Genomic DNA, 16,342 nt, shown 5'->3' on the forward strand with positions numbered 1-16,342 from the left:
TGTCCCACTCTTCGGAGCAATGGTGTGCTTCAGGGATAAGTGGCTGATAGACCTCATGGTCGATTCACCGGCAGACCTTGCTCCGACCCGTGAGGCACGTTGAGTGACCTGAAACTGAAAGCAAGAGCTGCAATTTGAAGGCCCGAGCACGCCCAGCTACCCCTTCCCATCTCCGGCGCTTCCTAGAGACAAATGCCATGCTCCGTTTTTAATTGATCCCAAGTTTGGCAGGGGTGGGAACGCAGGGCTACGGCTGCGAGGCGAGATACCAGTTTGTTACGGATGCTCAAAATCAAAAACTAATTCTGCTTTTTCAGCTTTTATATTGGTTCTACACCACAAGCTAGTTATCTTAACTGTGTAACGTGCGCTTATGAGAAGGCACTGCCATTTCAGCTTATTTTTTAATTAGTCTGAAAGGAACGACTATACGGGGAAAGAGCACCGTGTTAAAAACGACAGAAGCCATTAGCGTGGTCAGAAAGGGGATTATTTGATTTGGGCCTTTTGTGCGTGTGTATTCTTCTGGCAGTTAACAGTGGTTTTGGCACTGCTGAGACACAAAAGGGGACATAAGCGAAGGCGAACGTAAGACAGACGGATGACCTAGCACTGATATTTCAGTGATGGGCAGCGATGGAGACAAACCAGTGGTTAAAGTACACAATCTGGAGCATTACGTCAATAAGGAAGATAATCGAATCCTCAAAATTGTATTTGTGACAGCTTACACGATGAGAAATGCGAATGCTAATTTGATGCAGCAAGAGCGCTCATTAGCTTCTGGTAATTGAGGGGGTAGCGCTTCTGTTGCTCGTAGTGTCAGCGTCAAAATGTGAAAGTTCTTCCAGCGCTCAGTGTTATAACGCGCCCGTTATAAGAGAGACTTGGGCCGATGCTCTGAAACGTCATTCAGAACCACTTTGATAACACTACTTTGTGCAGTTAAAGGAAAATTGCAATGCAGACAGTAGAGCGTTGTTGCAACAATTGAGCGTTTAGTATCTCTTAAGCTCTTCTTTCATCTGTGCTCTAAAATGTATAAAGTATGTATTTTATGGAGGAAGCTCCCATTTTTTTTTCTAAATTAATCCCCAGCGAATCGAAAAGCTGTAAAATGTTTTCATGTTCTTTTTTTCCCCCCTTGTTTAAAACCACAGAAACACCAACCTCTAAAGGAATGAGATAATGGTTGTACTGCCCAGAGTTTTACACTAAACAAAACCTAGAGGTATATGAATGGCAGTAGAATAGGAGACTGCATGTGTGAGAAAGACTGGCATCCGTGGTGCATGGTGTGCTTCTGACCGGCGCTTGTGGCTCCTCTCCATCATCCATTTCTCCGACTTTGCACGGCGTGTTGAGTGTTGTGTTCTTAACAGCATGTGGAATTCCTCGTAGCCGTGTGGACAATGAGTGGATGCAATGTTGGTTGCGCAGAACGGTCAAGGGGGACGGTGGAACCCCCCGCCCCGGGTTTGTTACTCGTGTTATAAGGGCTTCTCTCTATTGCAGGTCCTTCAGTAGCATTTCTGCGACTCCCCATGTGATGATTCTATTTTAGTGGCTAGAAGTAGGCCTGATACCGTTCTGTCTCATCTACTGTTATTTTCACTTCCAACAACCTGACATTCCCATCCCACATCAGGCATGATCCGAAGTCATAAACCAGTAAAAAACAAAAATTAAAAAAGTTAAAAAATGGAAGTACTTCTACACCTTTCCCAAGAATGTCCCCGATCTTTATAACAAACCTATCAAAATCTACCTGTTGGTAACCTATGGAACTATAAGAAGTTCAGCATAAAAGAAATTCCATGAAATGTTTTTCTCCCTTCTAAAGAAAAAGAAATAAATGAGATAATTTGCCGTGTGCTAGAAGAGGTCTCCCTGTAGGTGGCTCGCTGTAGGTTTCCCACGGGGACGTTGTATTGCCGTGCAAAATAACAGAGAAGAACAAAAATCCATCAATAAACCTTTGAGACAGTGACCTATGGTCATCTCACCAAAATCCAAATTTGGCTTAAAAAAATGAAGACGTGTTGGGCTTTTCGTATAAATAGGTGCTAGCTCCACTGGTGCATTACAAATTGCGTCCCCGCACTCCAGAAAGAAATTTGTTTCTTGTTAGAAATTACAGTTTACCAAATAACTAGAAAATGATATAGGTAACCTAAAAAAAACCAACCCAACCCAACAACCCTTCCAATCAGAATTGGCTTGAAATTCTGGAGTCATAAATAATTTTCTTCGATGAGATGTATTTGCTCGTAAAGTACTTAACGAATGCCAACTTTACAATAATAAATGCTCGCAGGTACAGAGTAGTGCTCTTTGCACTTGGCTTTGTCTCCAATAGGTACGTCCACGCGGGCTCACACGAATTAGCGACTGCTGGTATTTTTACCCGCAGCAGCACCGAAAAATAAGACTTGCCGTGAAGAACTCTTAGATAGCGGTTGTCAGTTTAATTAATAAGTGATCTGAGCATGATTTGGTGCTTCACAATGGGAGAAAGGCTTTTTCCAATTGTACATCTTGAGAAAGAGCTATATTTGCATACGTCGTTTGTTAACGTAAGCGGAACATAACCAAAGGAGTTTTGATGTGGTTCGTATCTAATTTTTTTCTTTCCCTTCCCCCCGCCCCCTCCCTGATTTTTCAGCTTCCTAGTTAGCTTCATGGTGGATGCTCGCGGGGGCGCCATGAGAGGTTGCAGACATAACGGCCTACGAATCATTATCCCGCCGCGGAAATGCACGGCTCCCACGCGAGTGACTTGCCGGCTGGTGAAACGCCACCGCCTGGCCACCATGCCTCCCATGGTGGAAGGCGAAGGGCTGGCCAGCCGCCTGATTGAAGTCGGACCTTCTGGTGCTCAGTTTCTTGGGTAAGGGGTGCCCGTAGGGCCTAAAGGAAAAATGTCCGGTCCGTTTTTTCCTCTCTTTGCGAGTTGCACTGAAATGGTTCCTTTCTTGAGGCTTGAACAGAAAGCGAGGTGTTTGTAACGTGTGGTGACAGGCTGGTCAGGCCAGATACGAATCAGTTGTTAGTTAACAATTTACACAGCTTTTACACCTTTTCCTTTGAAAAACGGGCGTTTTAACCGCTAGAGATAAGGTTAACGTGCTTCCTTGGACGTAATTATTACACAGCGTTGTGGTATTATGGTGGGAAAAGAGCCCTCGGGAGCCAGGAAAGGCGGTTCATGCTCTATTGAAATAACCTACCTCTGAGGCGTGAATCGCACAGCACTGATCTAAAACCCGAACGGAAAGCCCGCTGCAAATACAACACAAGTTACGGCGGCTTATTTTAGAGACTTGTGTTGTGTTACCAGCAATTTGGCCTAGCAGGGAAGCACAGCGCCTTTGATTTTTCTGGGGTTGAAATGGCTAAATTAAGCAATAGGACAACCCTGGAATGTCTTGGCCGTTTCTTTTGTCCCGTGCTGCAAAACCCATGGAAAGATCAGATTTGTGGCTGCTGCTGAGCTTGTTTTAGCAGTTTTCAGCTGAAAGCAGCAGTTATCCACACTTTTTCTTTTTTTTTTTCATTTGTTTTACCAACTGTTCTCCCTGTCAACTGTGGCATCCAAAAGTGGATGATCGAAGGAACCCCTTCTATTACAATAAATAGCTTAATTTGGAAACTGTAAACAGCAATAGTCTAAATCCATTTCAAAAGAAATCAGTTGCTTTAAAATCCGTTTATAACGGGCAGTCATCAGAGCCACTATCTTCGTTAGTGCTTTTTGCAAAAGTTTGAGCTTAGGGAGAGGAAAAAAGTCGATTGGTAGTTTTGAACTGCCAGCGTGAAAGGAGAACATCCCCCGGACACGGTTTGGCTCTTTCGCTGTTTGCTGGAATCTGGTAAAAAAGCAAGACGCAGTTCTGAAAAAAAAAAAAAAAGAACTCTAAAGAGCGCAAGAGATATCGTGCCGTCACGTTCGGTCTTGCCATTATCTTTTGTCACACACAAACGGACCTTAAGCGTGTCTCCTGTTTTCTTTTTAATGGTTTCTCTATCTAAGGAGAACGTCTCACCTGAAAGACCAGGCCATAGCAGAGGTTTAGTCATTCTCAGCACTTTGTGGCCTTCCTGCAAGTGTTTCGCTAGGTGTTGTGCTGGCGGTAACATCAGAAAATGACTGTTTGCAGAGATGCATTCTAAGGCCCGAATCCTGTCCCCGTTGCGTTGGCTGCCAACGCTCCCCTTCCCTTCCCATGAGCAAGAAAAGAGCCTGAATTAACGCAACTAACTTTGCCGATTTGGGTCACCAAATTGTCTACCGCTAGGACGGAACCTTATTCAGTGTACAGCCTAATTCCACTCTGTGGACCAGACAGTGGCGCTGGCCTTCCGGCACAAAAAGTACATAAAAGTTTATTTATGTTCTTTCTTTCACTGCTGCTTTGGATGTACTCAGTAAACTTCATCTGCCTACGGCTCCTCCCCCACTTAATGAGGGAGAAAGCTTGGTCAGCCGAATCCTTCAGCTGGGGCCTCCTGGGACCAAATTCCTTGGGTAGGAGAGACTTGAAACAAATTGATGGATGCTGACCTCCCCGTTCTTCTCCTCCTCCTGCAATATGATTTTTTTATGTCATTATGCCCATGATACTGTCCCTCTCTATCATTTGAAATTTTGTATACCTAACCCTTGGTGGACCATTTCTCAACCCGTGTGGTCTGTGGTTTTGTTTTGGTGGTATGTTTGTATCTTTTTTCTTCGAGTACTGTGGCCTTCATTTTTGTTTTGGCATGAAATCTTCCTAGTGATGTGCTTGGTGTCTGTAGCAAAGCAACCTGGATTGGGCCAAAAAAAAAAAAAAAAAAAAAAAAAAAGGAATCTACTGTAAATTTTAAGATGTCTTTTGTGTCGAGGAATGAATAATCAATGAGTTATACGTTGGATGTCACCAGTCTAATGGAACACGTGACGTTTACTATGTACATGGTAAACTGAGTCCTCTGATTAGAGAAGTGTATCTACAAATCTATTTGTATTTGCTCTCTTGTTTCTAAGAGTGTGTATGTATATGTGCATATAAATATAGATATATTATATGTACACATATGTGTTGTATGTGTGTGTATATATATATATGGACTGATACATATATTGACATCTGCTTGTAAGGCAACAAGGCAAATTCTTATCTCCTATACGGAAATAGAAACCCAGCCGATCTCCTCAGACCTCCTTTATCTCTCCCAGAGTGTAAATCAGGAATAAATTCATTGGAATACGTAGAATTAGCGGTGAAGTGAAATTGGCGCAGGACACCATTGCAATGAAATTATTCTGATTTGCGCTAGTATAAGTGAGATCAGAATTTGTCCCGCTCTTCGTATACGTTACAGTAGATTCTCTTTGAAATGAAGTTGCACAGGTTAACCCAGACAGTAGTGACACCCAAAACCAGCATGATTTTTTTTTTTTTTTTTTTTTTTAATGAAGTTGCGAAACAATTATCAAATTTCTAGCTAAGCACTTGTTACCTCACCAAATACCATTCACACTGTGGAACGAGGTGAATGCACTTTCTAATCTGTCCTTCGGCATTTACTGGGTCCCTGTAAAAATCGCGTGCGTGTTCGTGACCTACTAGTTTAGGATTGTGCCAAAATATTCCAGCGCAACAGGTAGAATTCCAGGTCACTTTGTAGCAGACGGAATAGAATTGCTGTTAATCCTGTTTCTTCCTCTCTCCCGTGTGCGTTTAACGCGCTGTGTTGCTGTGCCAGGCCTGTGATTGTGGAGATCCCCCATTTTGCCGCTCTGCGTGGGAAAGAGAGAGAGCTGGTGATCCTGCGCAGCGAGAACGGGGACAGCTGGAAGGAGCATTTCTGCGAATACACCGAGGACGAGCTGAACGAAATCTTGAATGGGATGGACGAAGGTATCCGGTGTGGCTTTGGGGGTTTTTTTATTCCTCTCCTGCATTGCTTCTCTCGCTGGGTCGTGGCTTTTTACCATTTATTCGATTTCGCACCTTGTGTTTGGTCCGCCCTCCAATTTTTTGGCACTGCGTTCTCCAGATACTTCATTTCAGTCGCGCTGGAGCGTAATCACGTTCTCAGCACAGGAGCCAGCAGAAGCACCGGGTACTCTGTGCAACTAGCGGGGCAAAACAACATCTACCGTCACAAACTTGAGAATAGACGCTAGACTTCTGTTTTCCACTGCTCCTTTGCAGAGTGTTAAACAAAAAGCTTCCGTGGCAAACATCCTTCCAAAACAAGGCAATTATCGTACTAATCCTATGCGAGGAGCTGCATGTGTGGGAGGAGATGTCAGTGATGGGTACTCTTGTTTTCTGAGAGAACAGAATGGCCTTGGGCTGTCTACGATCGGCAGAATTTGTTATTAATTTTGATGGCTTTAAAAAAAAAAAAAAAAAAAAAAAAAAAAAAAAAACACACAACAACAAAAAAAAAGCAAAAGTGAACGAGCCAACTCACAACTCGCATACTTAAAGCTGAACTCCTACTTTGACGCTGTTTTGATTTGAAGCTTAGTTTCCTCGACGCTGCTCCGGGCCGTAGCGTAAACATGGGAAGCAGAAAGGGGCTTGGGCCGATCCCTTCGCTTGTTCACCTGCTGATTGTGGGGATGCTGTCAACACGGTCTCAGTTTGCTGTCTTAAGCTCCCTTCAGTTAGTTGTTCTGTCTGTTCCTTTCTTGATTGCTCTGTTTTAGCTGAACTTAAAATACTGGGGTATGTTTCTTCTTCCCCTTTGATTTCTAGACAAAATACTTCTGTAAATCGCGGTTAAACGGTGAAAAGCGTGAACGCGTTTTGAAGGTTCACAATGTTGTTCCTACGAAATCCCTGTCTTCTGACCGTCTTCTCTTCCGGCCCCAGTGCTTGACACGCCAGAGGAGCTCGAGAAGAAACGGATCTGCCGCATCATCACCCGAGATTTCCCGCAGTATTTCGCGGTGGTTTCCCGCATCAAACAGGACAGCAACCTCATCGGACCGGAGGGAGGGGTGCTGAGCAGCACGGTGGTGCCCCAAGTGCAGGCGGTCTTCCCAGAGGGGGCTCTAACCAAACGGATTCGTGTTGGCCTCCAGGTACAATGAAACAACTACAAGGCTTATCTTTCTTTTTTTTTCCCGTTTTTTTTTTTTTTTTTTTTAAAGTGCAAAAGCACCTTCTTTGAATGAAGCACCAACATATTCAGCTTGGCGTATTGTATGCCGTTGTCTAGGATGCTTGGGGTAATAATAATTAAGAAAAAAAAAAAAAAATCCATGCAAAAGTCAAAGCAAGTGGTCAAGCTTTGGGTGTTCCAGTTAATTCAGATTCCTGTCTGTTAACTGCCTGTATCATCTTGGGGAAAGCACCTAATTTTGGTGGTGATGATGATATCAGTGTAAGGCATAGAACAATTTCTTAAATACTTCTAATCATAGAATCGTAGAATTGTCAGGGTCGGAAGGGACCTTAAAGATCATCTAGTTCCAACCCCCCTGCCGTGGGCAGGGACACCTCCCACTAGATGAGGTTGCTCAGAGCCCTGTCCAGCCTGGCCTTAAAAACTTCCAGGGATGGGGCTTCCACCACCTCTCTGGGCAACCTGTTCCAGTGTCTCACCACCCTCATGGTGAAGAACTTCTTCCTAACGTCCAGTCTGAATCGTCCCATCTCTAGTTTTAATCCATTCCCTCTAGTCCTACCATTACCCGACACCCTAAAAAGTCCCTCGCCAGCTTTCTTGTAGGCCCCCTTAAGACAGTGGTAGGCCACTGTAAGGTCCCCTCGGAGCCTTCTTTTCTCCAGACTGAACAACCCCAGCTCTCTCAGCCTGTCCTCACAGGAGAGGTGCTCCAGCCCTCTGATCATCCTTGTGGCCCTTCTCTAGACATGTTCCGGCACGTCCATATCTCTCTTGTAGCAGGGGCTCCAGAATTGGACGCAGTACTCCAGGTGGGGTCTCACGAGAGTGGGGTAGAGGGGGAGAATCACCTCCCTCGACCTGCTGGCCGCGCTTCTCCTGATGCAGCCCAGGATATGATTGGCTTTCTGGGCTGCAAGTGCGCACTGATGGCTCGTGTTGAGCGTCTCGTCCACCAGCACCCCCAAGTCCTTCTCTTCAGGGCTGCTCTCACGCCAGTCACTGCCCAGCCTATAGCAGTGCTCGGGGTTTCCCCGCCCCAGGCATCAGAGCGGTACAAATAATAACTAGGTCAAAGGGACGGAAAAAAGTGACAAGGGAACCATTTGCTACTGGTTAAGTGAATGAAATTAATGCTGTAAAGCACCAAGAAAGGGGAGATAGGAAGAGGAGGAAGGCGTGGGAAAGTTGAACAAGGGAGGTCTCCCCTTCTCACTGGCAGCCAGTTCTGCCGTCTGCAGATTTTCATGGGAAACCGCGCCGTTTAGTGTGAAAACTTAAGGATTGCGTGGCGGCATACAGCCCCAGTTCCTTACGTACTCATCAAACTGTTTTCAAGTAACCGTGCTGTTACTGTCTTTTGCTTTGGAAAGGCTCAACCTATGCATACTGAGCTTATAAAGAAGATTTTAGGCAACAAGGCTACCTTCAGTCCGATAGTCACGCTGGAGCCCAGGAGGAGGAAGTTCCATAAACCCATCACCATGACCATTCCCGTCCCCAAGGCCTCCAGCGACGGGCTCATGAATGGTTACGGAGGCGATACACCCACCCTACGGTTACTGTGCAGCATAACAGGTAGGATGCGCACGCTCGGAACTTTTTACGTGCCTCTTGAAATTCTCAGTCGTGGTGGGCTTGAATACGTTAAACTGATTGTACACACGGAAAGCCTGGTTGAAAACCTGACTGGGATGAGGGGCTGTGGAAATAAACTACTTTCCCAGCAATTACTTGATAGCAGAAATAACACGTGTTGCTTGGACTAACAAGAGAGGTGTAATATAATCATAGACTTCGGGTTTGGGGTTTTTCTTTGCATGATCCTTACAGCTTGTTTGTTGAGAACCAGCTTACCTCTGCCGAGGGTAAGTGTAGTACAGACATAACGTCGCCGTGTGCCTCAGAGGAAAAGATGGGGGGCAAACACTTTATACTCGCTCTGACGCCAAAGCGATTAGCATCTCATTCGGTCTCAGTTACGCCATCGTGAGAAAACCGTTTGGGCACTTTGTTTTCTCAGGGGAAACACATACAGTCCTACTAGCGTTAAGGGGAATAACGTTGGACCTAAGGCACGTCTGGGATTATTACCGGTTTCGTGGCGGTTAAAAACTCAGAAGAATTGAAAACGTTTCTTAGGAGCAAGAAAGTTGCAGGCTTGGTTTTTTAATTAATTAATTTTTAATTGGGACTTGGTTTTAATTTTTCTTTTTTTAAATCTCTGTCCTTTCAGGAGGAACCACCCCTGCCCAGTGGGAAGACATCACCGGAACAACACCGCTGACGTTCGTTAATGAATGTGTTTCCTTCACAACGAACGTGTCTGCCAGGTACCTCTACAACCAAACGGGAGTTTTAGAGTGTTGTTTTTCAAGCGCGTGCCTTTCTTCCACAAATACTTCCCTTAAACTATTTTAGTTTGTACAGTAGAAGGACTTGAAGCCCCGAGAGGTGTCGTACGAGAGCTGTAAGCGCTGCAGACCTTAACCGGCTGCGCAAAGAACTTGATGTTCTCGGCGTTTTTCTCTCGGCCGTTAGTTCTTTGCAGTCAGCACCCGCTGTGATCCCAGAAATGAATTAACGACACGCTCCTCTTTCTGAAATAGTAATCCGAGGGGCAGTTCAATTTTTCAGGGAGTTGGAAAAAAAAATCTGGCTTCGTTTTGAATACCCCTTCTCTCCCAGATGCAGAAAGATGCAAATTTCCATGGAAACAGAAATCCCTCATTTGGGCAGCTCAGTGGACGTCTTGTAAAAGATGTTACTTCCAGAATATCCAACAAATGAGAAATCACACGGAAAAAAAAAGCCTGTAGGTGTTCCAAACTGTGATCTAGAAGCAGCTCTTCCAACCATCTGTTCTTGTGACGAGGTTCAACTGCTGTCTTCCTGAAAACAGAATTTCATGTTAAAAATTGTAAGACACATATATATAAATATGTGTCCATTTGAGTTTGCATTCTGCCCATGATTTATATCACAGAATTGCTCAAAAACCTCTCCTTCTCTGTAACAGGAGATGCAGTCCATGACCTGGAAAGTATTAAATTTAGGGTGTTTAGTCCGGCAAAGAGTTGCAAAAATCTTGGATAATTTGCCCCTGAAAAAAAAATCAATTAATGTCCTTCGGTGCAAACGTTCAGTGTCCAGAGCAGTTATTACTATTACATTAGGTTTGCTATTTAATGAAATAATTTATTCAGTGTTAAAAATGCGTTCGGCTCTTGCAGTTCAATCGACGGTATAACTTGAACATTAGGTGAAATAGGGGGTTATTTTTCTATACTTCCTCAGTTTAGAAAGGGCTTTCCTCCCGTTAAGTTGGATGCTTTGCACACGTGTGTTTCGTCAATTCATAGAATCATAGAATCATTTTCTTTTCAGTTCAGCTAAACGTTTTTTCTTGAAGAGCGGTGACCACAAGAGGGAGATCTGGAAGCGTGTTTTAGCTCTTCGGCTGGATAAATTAAGGATGAATTTAAGAACCGGGTGGAGAACTAGATGCAAAGTTTGAGATGTCAAAGCTCCTAAAATCGTGAAGTCCCCAGCAGGGCCGGACGTGGCACGCAGCGGGAATGAGGGTGGCATTTTATGGAACTACAATCCATATTAGTAGCGCGTGTTTCCAAATCTGTCATTAAAATTGATTACCGTTGCTAACGATATAGGCGGGGTCCCGTGTAGAGATTTTAGTGGCTTCTACCTCTTCTTTTTAACCTAAATGAACGTTCAACAGGCTGTTTTAACCCGAACGTGGTTTTAAATGCTGTTGAAGTTAGAAAATGGGATTTTTCATGTATTTACAGGCAGAGGATGAATTACCTTCTTTGCTGAAGGACGAGCTAGCTGGTCTGAAAGTGCATTTACCCTTGTGCCGTGCTGAGAATCAGCTGGTTCCTGACTATTATTCACACTAACTTGTTTATGTCTAGTTACATCATTAATCACACAGAACAATTTACCCATTCATAAGACATAAGTCCAAAATGAGTATGGGAGAGGGATACGTTTGTCTAAAATACGCGTGAATTCAACTGCAGGTTTCGAGGCATTCCGTTTCCCGAGCCGCAGCTTTTTTAAAAATTGAGTATCCGTTTGCGGTATTTTTTCGCCCCTGGTGCGTGACAACAAATCGTTTGAGCATATGGTGATTTCTGAGGGGCTGGAGCCGCTCCGGTTTGAGTCCGGCATCGCATGCTTCTCCCACGCATGGAAAGGAAAGTCTCAGTCTGCAGAGCCTTTACGTACCAAACGTGCTTGCTTTCAAATGTCATCAGCCCGGTTTTTAACCAGGCTGTTTGTCAAATGCTCTAAAGATAAGCACGGCATGAAATTCGCTGTTATTCAACTGCAGATGAGTAAGACCAGAGAAATCGCACTTGAAAGGTGCGCTTTGTGAGTTATAATACCGTGTAATCTACAGTAAGTAATAAGCCCCCTGCAGGTTATATCGTCTTTGGAGGTGTCTTTGACCTCTCGGGACTTTTGTCTCCATCCTACGGGTGTCAAACTCAAGCGTGCTTTCCACCCACATGGTGAATTTTCTTTAAAAGAAAAGCCAACAGCTCCACAGAGAAACTAAAAGAAGTGACGTCTGAGAAAGAAGGCAATACCTGCTGCTCCTTGCACAACGCTTGGTGCGTTTCTGCTGTGGAATTTCAGGGGTAGAAGGAAAATTATTTCAAGTGAGAGTCGTCGTTGTTGCGAAATAACAATTCGGTTCCCTTGAGAAAGGTGTAAGGGAATTTTGCAAATTTTTATTACTGGGAAACATCGGGCATGGCCCAAAGAAATGGGTAAAGAACCTGTAGTTTTCAGTAAAAAGGAGGATCATTTTTGACGCAAGAGGACCTGTTCTGGAAGGTGAAGTTCTAGACCTGAGTTGCACCATCCCTGGTACGTCTCGAGTAAGCGTGTGGGTTTGATACGGTTTGAGGTGGTTTGTTCCAATCCCCATGCTCTAGCGAGACTTGGTAAGAGGCAGACGTTCATTTGTAGTAATTATGTTAGTGAAACCAGACAACTTAGGACCTTACCCTGTAATCTTCAAGTATTTCTGTGTCATGGTGGTACCCGAATGGGATAGAAGCGGCAGCTCCTGGCTTCACACCGTGCAGAGGAAGTAATTTATTCTGGTAATATTTGCATGTTGCTTTGAGCATCTTTCTATTCGACGTGCGGCACCCGGGTCACAGACTGGGAACCACTGGTGTGGAAGATTCAGCGTACGCGTTAGAAAGATGCGGTCAGTAAAACGGCAACGTTAGAAACCACGCCGAAGAGCAAGTCGGTGGCGATCGCAGCCTCTGCGAGGCCAAGGTGGCAGGAAGCAGATGCGGACACATCAGCTTTCAGCGCCTTTAAAATACAATATGGCTCATGTATAGAAATATACGTATCATTGGTCCTCAATATGCATCAAAAAAACTTACGTCGCAGTTTGGGTCGGACTGGCCACTGGGACAAGCGACAGATGCTCTCCCCCAACTCAAACCACGACAACTTACCGCAAAATCAAAGTTAAAAGTCCTTGAATAAATTTACATGAAAATACTTTCTGATTTTTGCATGCAGTGCAACACAGTGGACAAAATCGTTTCAGTGGACAAAATCGTTTACATTCACCTTGAAGACCCTCGGATTTTGATATCGTGCGTAAGGAATGTACTGCTAACCTTTAAGCTAGATGGTAGAAAAAAAACCAAGTGGTTTTGGGCAAGGCAGCTTTATGTTTCGGCTGTTAGAGGTAGAGCTCCAAGAACAGACCGAAAGATGAACAACACGTGCCAAAAGCCGTTTCAGTCTCCTCTTCCTCATCGATAAAATTCAGGAAACGTTCGCAGCATCCCTGGCACGTCAGGAGTTTGCAGACAGCCTGCTAACACCCCAGCGTGGCGCACTGATGTCTGAGCAAACAGGATATCGTACGATGCCTGGGAGGATTTCTGGGGGCTAAAAAGAAAAGGATGAAGCTGCCCAAATTTAGTCGTAACCTGGAAGAGAAATTATGCCTATGACCAGATAGGAGCCATTTTAGGAAGGTTTGTAGGAGACATTGCTCTTTTCTGCATCTTCAGGTGTTGAGCAGCAACCAGCGGTCAAAAAGAACCCGTGTTTCTCTAGGTGAAAGGCAGACATCGCAGAGTCCCGGTTAAGGGGAAATCTGAGCTCTGCACTCCCAGTACACCCTTCTCTACTTAGAGTCTGCACAGAAATCAGATATAAGGACACGGGATAAACAAGAACAAATTCCCAGACCTTTTGGGCGGCTCTAGATGGAACGGTGATAAGGTCAATCGCCATTTCAAATGTCATCAGAACCTGTTGGAAGTGATGGAGAAGAAAGACCGCTGAAATTTATTTCAGGGAACGTTTGATCACGTATTCTCGCTGCAAGGAATCACTTCAGAGGAAAACAAAGTTTAGGCCACAGCCAACTTTTGAATAGAAAAAAAAAAACAACATTTATTGGATACGCTGATGAATTTCCAGAGTTTCTTTGTTTTTGGTAAGCCATCAATAATTGTTTAAATGTTATAAACGTCCTTACAAACGTAAGACAGAGATTTCATAAACACACACAAAAAAAATACGACAAGGCTCATATGTTGAAATCTTCAGAGAGGGTGAGAGTTCAGAGGAGTCATGAGACCGTCTGCCCCAGGACAAGTGAACTTCTTAAAGCCTTTAAAAGGCAATCACGTACCTGGAAGCAAATAAGCTTCCAGCTGCGCGAGATCCTATCGGGAGGCAAACAACGGCCCGGAATTTCTGCGGCAGGAGACTCTGTGAAGGGTTCGCTATCTGGTATTTAGGAGAGTAAGTTCTGGTCCAGACGCTTTCCATGTTGATTTCGCTTCATGCTTCCTAAATGTATTGGTGGTACCGTGAGCATTTTTGGGCTGTTCTTCCCAAATGGTAGCGAGTTTTTTTGCTTTATTCTGCCTTGTCATACACAATTGGTGTGGTTTCCAGCTAACGCTGCCAAGACGGCAAAACGGATTATTTTCTTGCTTTAATCCTTCTGTGCTGATCGCACAACCCTTCGTTTTCTTTTGCAGGTTTTGGTTGATAGACTGTCGACAGACGCAAGAATCTGTTACTTTTGCTTCCCAAGTGTACAGAGAGATTATCTGTGTCCCCTACATGGCCAAATTTGTGGTGTTTGCCAAATCGCACGATCCCATCGAAGCACGGTTAAGGTGTTTTTGCATGACCGATGACAAGGTGGATAAAACTCTAGAACAACAAGAAAACTTTGCGGAGGTTGCCAGAAGCAGGGATGTAGAGGTACCGTACAAGAATCTTAAACAGTTTTCTCCATTTTCAAATGCCTGTTTTTAACCAAATATTTACTGCCTTCTATCTGCCGCAAGCACTGAAAAATAATAGCGCCGACAGATGCTGCCCTGACACATCATCGTGCATCATGATAAGGTGCAAACTTTGCATTTTGTTTGATGCAAGGGAAAAGTAGCTGTCAGATACGAGTGACGAAATCCTATTCCCAATGGGCAATGGCCGATCTCTTAGTTGACAGGGCTGCTGGGCATGTTAGCTATCATAGCTATCATCGGTGACCGCATTTGGGTCTTCCTGGAGCAGCCTACCGAGGTGGAAGGCCATTGCGTGCTTCTAAGTACAACTGGGCTGATTTTGTGCTAGGAAATCGGGTAATAAAAAGAAGCTGGGGGTTACCGTTTAGCGGGCAGGTTCTTTGTCCTCCTTTTTCGCTGGTGGCAGGGTCAGCATTTCTTTAATTCAGCTTCAGAACTAGGGCAGCTGCTGCCAACTAAAAATTACAAAATCTCTTTGAGAGGGCGAGTTATGCAAGCAGGAGACACTGCCCATGGGTTTTATTAAACAAAATGCCACAGTTTGTAAGAATTTTGCTTAGCTCGAACGGGTCTTCAGGTGCGCCGCAAGGCGAAAGGCTTAAGTCACTCAGCAGCGAGCCGAGAGGTAGCGGATAGGTGTTGTAAATGGACTTTTCCCTCAGTTAGCCTAAAATTAATTCCTGTGGATACAGGCTAGCCTTAAGTTCAGTCCAAGTACCTCGTAGTCATTTCTGTGGCGGTCCACGGTGATTACTTAGTTTTAATTGGCTCTGTAGCAAACTGCCAGGAGGCACCTTGAATTTTCTAGTTACCGACTTCCTCTTAGAGGAACGTCTGAGTAAAGGTGGGGTTTGAGGGTGGTGGTCTTTGCTGAACTGTTACGTTCCTGAGCCTGATATTAAGCGGGCGTTGTGGGAAAAGGGGAGATAGTCCAAGCCAAAAAGGACAGGTAAATCTCAACTTCCACTAACTCCATAAATGAACGTCGCTAACCAAAAAGGCAGTCAACAGTAGCCACGTCTTGTCAGCATCTTCGCATATCGAGAAGTTAAACTAGCAGGTTCGATTAATATTCTGCTTTACAGAAAAAAAAAAATAAGAAAGTAATTAAATGTGATGCTGAACAGGCAAAAGCTTTCCTACGCGGAATCCAGCAAGCTGCCTGCTCAGTGTAGTTTTTCTGGCTCTGTCAGCTTCCTCGGAAGGGACGACAAACTGCAAGTGCTTTAACTACACGCCTGGCGTAGCCTTCTGCTTAGCATCGTCTCTTTTCCATGAGAATCCCACCTTTAAAAAATTCATCCTCGCCGTTCCTGAAGCTCTGGCAGGCATTTCTTGTGCAGGGCAGCTAGATAAAATACGGGTTTCTAAAACTGAACGACAAGGCTGGATTTCCGGAAAGTAAGGATGAGACGTTAATGTGTTGGCCGTTTGAAGGGAACATCTCCAAAACTGCTAAAATGAGACTGAAACGTGTGGGGGGACAACCCAAAGATGTAGGCAGAATCTTTATATAGGCATTTCAGAGAGGCATTTACCCGAGACCCCTCTTTCAAAACTCTAGGCCATTATAAATCCAGTGAAATAAATAGAATCTACGTCTTTGCTGCAACAGACTGTTGCAAGTACGTTAAACACGTAGGTGATCTAATTCAGAAAGTTTCTGCATTGTTTAAAAGGTCCTCTGTAACTTCGTGATATTCCCAGACTGGTTTACTATCCTACCCGTCAAAAGATTTGATTGCCGAAGAAAACATTGCTTTGACTGTTACGATGAGGCCAGGGTAGCTAAAAGTATGCTACAGTAAGAGCCAATAAAAAAAAGCCAGATTAAAACGTAGATTGAGAATTTGCCCAGGTTCGTGACACTGAAT

At 44.4% G+C, this 16,342-nt stretch overlaps 1 protein-coding gene across 6 annotated transcripts in view; it reads left to right on the plus strand.

Moving 5' to 3' along the window:
* ANK2 (ankyrin 2) overlaps window positions 1-16,342 on the plus strand; it is a 244,781-nt gene that overhangs the window by 193,515 nt on the left and 34,924 nt on the right. For 5 of the 6 annotated variants that reach the window (XM_063337148.1, XM_063337149.1, XM_063337150.1 and 2 more), the window contains 6 exons: window positions 2,666-2,890; window positions 5,752-5,906; window positions 6,873-7,084; window positions 8,502-8,706; window positions 9,365-9,461; window positions 14,193-14,421. In XM_063337148.1, coding sequence (XP_063193218.1) covers window positions 2,666-2,890; window positions 5,752-5,906; window positions 6,873-7,084; window positions 8,502-8,706; window positions 9,365-9,461; window positions 14,193-14,421 — 1,123 coding nt within the window. Of the gene's footprint in view, window positions 1-2,665; window positions 2,891-4,429; window positions 4,529-5,751; window positions 5,907-6,872; window positions 7,085-8,501; window positions 8,707-9,364; window positions 9,462-14,192; window positions 14,422-16,342 lie in introns of all 6 variants that reach the window. The other variant, XM_063337147.1, reaches the window with a different exon arrangement.

The sequence above is a fragment of the Chroicocephalus ridibundus genome, chromosome 5, assembly GCF_963924245.1.
Source record: "Chroicocephalus ridibundus chromosome 5, bChrRid1.1, whole genome shotgun sequence".
NCBI lineage: Eukaryota > Metazoa > Chordata > Aves > Charadriiformes > Laridae > Chroicocephalus > Chroicocephalus ridibundus.